The 6,082-nt window shown below is 34.3% G+C and overlaps 1 protein-coding gene across 2 annotated transcripts in view; it reads right to left on the reverse strand.

Annotated features, from left to right (window-relative positions):
* Positions 1-3,532: 3,532 nt before the first annotated feature.
* LOC108752077 overlaps positions 3,533-6,082 on the reverse strand; it is a 10,891-nt gene continuing 8,341 nt past the window's right edge. Inside the window, exons 4-5 of one of the 2 annotated variants that reach the window (XM_018492692.1) lie at positions 5,099-5,463; positions 3,533-4,559 (exon numbers count right to left, since the gene is read on the reverse strand). In XM_018492692.1, coding sequence (XP_018348194.1) covers positions 3,702-4,559; positions 5,099-5,463 — 1,223 coding nt within the window. In that variant the 3' untranslated portion in view covers positions 3,533-3,701. Of the gene's footprint in view, positions 4,563-5,098; positions 5,464-6,082 lie in introns of both variants that reach the window. The other variant, XM_018492691.1, reaches the window with a different exon arrangement.

Raw genomic sequence — 6,082 nt, forward strand, 5'->3', positions numbered from 1 at the left:
ACTCACATTTCCATCCTCTTATTTTTTTCTTCTTTAACGGCAGTGTTGTGGACGGTTACGGAATCGACGTCCGTAATCCCAAAAATGTTTCCTACAAGTATACATGCTAATTTTAATAAATACGTATTTCAACAAACGTCTTTATATAGAACTAGATTTTTAATAAAATTGTATATTATATCATATTTCATATCATGATTTCATTACGTTGTGATCCTCTTTTTCCCCTACTTTATTTTCTTCTTTTTTTTCTTATTAAGAAACACATTCGGAAGAAATGGTGATCTATTCTTGTCGATCTATCTTCTGTTGTTTTTCAAATTCGAATTAAATTCTTCCTCGTGACGCTGATGTAATTCGCCTACGTCGCTCAATTTTCGCTTTTTCGTGGATCTCGTCTTTGATCCGAGGATTTCATGAATTTCGAAACAGTTGTCGATCTTTGGATTGCTTGTAAGATCAATACACAAAGTCATTATAACAATTAAAGATTTGGCACAATATTTTGTAAAACTTGACAACGTTTATTTCATATTTCCTCAATTCGAAGATTAATATTCACAAAAGGGTAAATATGAAAACAAAAGTGAGAGTTTTTTAATTGTAATCTATATATCTATTTATTTATCTAATAAATAGATAAATTAAAATGTTCTTTTCTTTTTGTTATCTTGATAATCAAGATTCCTCTCTATAATGTCCTACGACGTATATTTTTATTCCAATTCCTCCAAGAGCAATTCTAGAAATAATACAACCCTAAAGAATGAGAAGTGTGTCAGGATTGAAGAAAAAAGAATTCATAACAAATCTCAATCAAGCTCTAAAATTTTAGTACAAAGAAGTTGAAAATCGTTAAATACTGGTCAGATCTTGGTGCTTAATAATAATTCTAAATATGTAAACTTTAAATACATTTTTCAGTTTTATAAACAGATTACTGATCGGACTTGAAACGTAATCATAAGCTAAAGCTAGAATAATATTACAATGACCATCAATTTAACAAATAATGCTAATAAGTATCTCAAAATATTGCAAAAGATTTATTGTTTAAAAAATATTATTTAAATTTCAAATTTAGATTTCAGAAGTTAAGGAACTTAGAATTTATAATATTCAAGATTTAAAAGCATCTAGAATCATAGATATTTAGAATTGAAGTCTGTCCGATTTAAGATACCTGAAATCTAAGGATTTAAAGAATCTAGAATTATAATTTAGAGTCTAAGATATTTTACGATATTTAGAGAATTCTAAGATACAATTTAAAAAATCCAAGATCCAAGATTACAAATCCAAATAAATGGCAATCCAAGAAGATTAAGATACAAAATAATTAAAAAAGCGTGAGAATCTACAAAAGAGGATGTTAAGTTAGGGCTGTTTTTTTGACTAAAATGAAAAAGTTCCGAGTACAAATTATGTATCATATTAAAAGACTATTTAAGCAGAGTCGAATGGTGTATCAATTATTTTGGGGAAACATCGGGTGAATAAGAAAAATCGTGATAAAAAGTCAATAAAACTAATGTTATCACATTTATTAGGAATGTGATTTAGTTTTGAAGGTTTTGCAAGAGCATTAATGTCAGTGTTATCGAAGACATTCCAATCATAGTTATTATTTCTTAACGCTTTAATACTACTCCATAATATTCCCAGATAGCTAAGCGTGATATAGCATATTGTGCAAACTAATGTATTGCATATGTTGTTATATATTTGCTATACATTTGCTGACATCAAGATATGATACATTATAAATTCAACAACATTACTGCTTATATATGTAATTAGTTATCAAAATTTCTAAAGCGAACTGTGAGCAATGGTGGTACATTATGTTATTGTCGGCAACATGACAGCAACATGTTAGCAACGAATAATTAATCGTTTCATTTTGAGCTCGTTGCTAACAAAATGCTAACAACACGAGTTGTTGTCGACGATATTCATGCTGACATATTGCCATCAATTTGCCATCGCAAGAATTCGAATTCTATTGAGTTCAATGCGATACACATAATGCTGTCTCATCTTGTCCTGAGTTTGTCGAAATTGGTTGCTGCAACATGTCAGCAAATATACTGCATTTGGCTATCTGGCTTTAGTCATTTACTAACGATAGATGCAGTAAGCATAGTGTTTATACCACTTTAAAAATGGAGCTTTCTAAAGCATTTTCGATATGCGTTGCTTTTGTTTTTTAATAAAAAAAACGGCGGCTAAAGGTCATAGAATTCTAATTTCTAATAGAAATTTATGGTGACGTTATTCCATCAATTAAGACATGTATTGTCTCTGTCGATTCAAATGTGATGATTTCAATATTAAAGACAAAAGCTGGAAAACGCAGATTTTCAAGCATTATATAAAAATCCAGCACAATTCACTTCAGAACTTGCCGGAGAATTAAATGTTGATCGTACAACAGTTATTAAACGTTTACGTGATATGTTGTTTAAATAAATTAGTTTTTGAGAAAAAAACCCTCAAAATTAAATCACACTCCTAATATTAATAAAAAAATTATTAATTAAAGCATCAAAATCCTAAAAATTAAGCAACAAATATTATTGTTACTTAAACACATGTAATTTAGAGAATTTTCAAGCAATTAACGAATGATAAAGAGTCCAATACAAAATAATTGTTTGGTTTCGAATTCTAGTTTTGAATAACAAACATGCTTATCAAGTTATCATGTTTAAATAATAACACTACAGTTTTTGTTGCTTAATTCGCGAAATATATTGATATCTTATTTAAGAATTTTTAATTTTATTGTCTTTGACACGATTTCTGCCCGATATTTCCTTAAGATAAATGATATACCACTCGACTCTACTTAAATAGCTTTAATATGACATATAATTTGCACATCTGAGAACTTTTTCATTTTAGCCGAGAAACAGCCTTAACTTAACATTCTCCTTTGAAATTTTCTTCCAAGAATTTTAGAGCCAAATATTTTTTTAAGAGATATACTGAATCGAAAATAAAAAAGGTATTCTGGATATATCTAGAATTGGAAAATTTTTAGAGAGACTCCTTGAAAGATTAGTATTATAAATTCTAAACGTACACAGAAACTTACAGAGAATCTTAAGATTTTAAAGGACTGTTAATATCGGAAATCTCCTAAAAAATTCTAGGAAATCCTAAGGGAGGAATTCCGAAAGCTTAAAAAATTCTAAGAGTATCCTGAGAAGTTTTAGAAGACTTAATCTAAAAAAGCCTAAGTTCATCAAACCTTAAGCAATTAATTCTGTAGAACTTTCATATATTTGGCACAAAATTGATCTTTTAACATTAGAAAATTTGTCTAGAAAAGAAAAACCCAAGCTCACTGGGAATTCTTAAAGGATTACAGAGATCCTTTAAGAGAGAAGAAAATTTTAGAAAATGCTAGATTCTAAAAAAATCATTAAAAAATTTGATTAAATTAATTTTCAAAAAATCCTCGGAGTCAATGAAGATACTACGTGTTATCCCATACAGCACACTTTATTCCAAAGATTTTCCTAGGAATATTTTCTCAGGACGTTGAGATATTCTCAGGACGTCCTTCAGAACATCTCTTGGAGATCTGTGCTATATGGGATCTTTGTCCTTTTTCCGTTTTCAACGTGCCTAATTTAATAATAACCTGGAATAGGTGTATAATCTATCTATCTATCTAGTAAAACAGCATCATATTAAAGTCTATCTTCCTCTTCCTCCTCATTATCCTCGTTATTCTCTTCGGACTCTTCTTTGTAACCAGGATGTTCCGAGATTGCATAATAATTCCCATTGTAGATCACACCGAGCTCCCGCAGGACATCGCCCCGTATAAGCGCCTTGATCGTCCAATTATAGCACTCCTCGCTCTCGCTTTCGCGATCCAGCCGCTCGACGTCGAGGATTTTAGAGCTGAGTCGCTCCAATATGATACCAATGTCCTTGATGCTAAGGTGGTGCTTCTGATCGACCGTCAGCTGATCGATCAGTAGTAGAAATTTTTCCGAGGTCACGAATTCATCCTCCATCATTGTATTTTCCGTTTCGGACTCGGAACTATCATGTTCTTGATGATGATGATTATGATGTAAGTGAAAATGGGTAACGGCACCGGCCAGACGTGAGCTTGATTCCTCGTCGGCGGTATCGCGAAAGCGAACATGACCTTTGCTCAGGCCAGGTCGCTTGGTGCCGTCCGAAAGAGAGGATGGTGGCTGTGGCGACGGTGTTTGTGTTTGCGTTTGCTGTTGTTGTTGTTGATGTGGATGATGTGGGTGTTGATATTGCGCATGCTGCGCGTCCTGGATCGGCGATGTTGCCACCGATTTGTGTACAGCAATCCTGCGGCCCTCCTCGTGAAGAGCGCAGCAATGGAAGTCGCACTCGCCGATGGCACCACCGTCGGCGCCATTCACGGGACTGCCATTTCGCGCAACCGGCTGATGAATGTGGTTGGAGCATTCAGGTGTGTGGATGTGGATGGTTGTACTGTCGAATGAATTCGTGCCTTGCTTCACTAGACGGCCCGGTATGTGCGACTGCATCGGCTGCTGCTGCTAGGATGAAGATGAATTTACAGCGAGATAGAAAGTTATTTGTTTTACAATATGTATTAATATTGTAAAAATAAGACAAATAACAACGCGCGTGCACACATACAGGCACGCACGCACACACGCATGCACACGGTCGAAATCAAAGAATTAGATGATGTAATAGTAAATTAATTCATTTTCTTACAAATTTTGATGAATTAACATAAAAAACCTATTGACTTTTTTAATGGTAGATGATTTGCATTTTGATTGAATTTAACAAATTGTGATTGATATGAGACTGCAATTTATAAATTAAATATAAATTAAACGCTTGGATTAATTATTATTGAGATTAAAAAGTTCAGTGCAACGTTGAACTAATTTATTTTCTACACGAACGAATTAGTTTTTTCAGGATTTCAAGAAAATGGATTATAGGTATTGCTATCGTATTAGTCCCATCAATTCTAGATTCTGCGATAAACTCAGGAGTTTGTGTAATTAAATTAAAATTTTAAGCTAAAATTCTTGAAGTAATTGCAAATTGAATATACCATATCGTCATGATTTATCACAGTGATTCGCGGACTAGTGTACCGCGTCGGGGCGATCTCGCCAGGCAAGTGCGTTGCCTTGCCATCATAGCTGAGTTTGTCCAAACTGGTTTGGATCACCAGGGACGGCCGCTGGGCGCCACTCAGGTCAGCTTTCTTAGTCGGTGAGTACTTGGAAGTCTGGGCGTCCGGGCCTGCCTTTGATTGCTGCTGTTGCACCTGCGATGACGACGACGAGCGCTGGTCCCAGTGTAATACCACTGTGACTCGGCCTTTATTGTCCATGATTTTCCACGATGGCGTCTCATCGTGCAATTCCAGCGCGTGGATCGTCTCACAGACTATTTTCGGGATCGCCGAAATTGCTGAGAAAGAGAAAGAGAGAAAGAGTTATCAATTATCGATGGACGCGGCTGCGGGGGATACGGGCCGGGTGGTGTTCGGTGCTGCAAGGCGTGACAATCAGTGCCGGTGATCCATCGCAAAAGTGCGAGATCCACAGATCTTATAAGGAAGTCAAAAAACTTACAGATTTAAAAGTCTAAATTTCGGGTGATAAAGATTGTTTTAAAAATCCAAAACATCTAAAGAGAGCTTAAGAATAGAAGAAAACCTACTTGGTTGATCGTTTAAAGGCTTGTGTGTGTGTAAGGATTCAGTTTGATCCACATGTAATTCAGTTTGATCAGTTTCAATTTTATCAGTTGCCTCGAGATTAGTTTCCTCAACCAAGTTGTCGATTTCCATCAACCAAAGTTGATCGTTGTAATATCCCCTTTACATAGCAGTGCGTATGATTCTAAAGAAGCTATATATTCGAGGGTTCAAAAATCTAGAAAGTCGAAACATTTGAGAACAGAAGAAAAGCTACTTGGTTGATTTAAAGGTCTCTGAAAGAATTTAATTTTTATTTGTGTGTGTGAGAGAGAGAAAGAGAGAAATGATTCAATTAATCTAATTTACAATATATATATATATATATGT

This window comes from Trachymyrmex septentrionalis, unplaced genomic scaffold, assembly GCF_001594115.1.
Source record: "Trachymyrmex septentrionalis isolate Tsep2-gDNA-1 unplaced genomic scaffold, Tsep1.0 scaffold53, whole genome shotgun sequence".
Lineage (NCBI taxonomy): Eukaryota > Metazoa > Arthropoda > Insecta > Hymenoptera > Formicidae > Trachymyrmex > Trachymyrmex septentrionalis.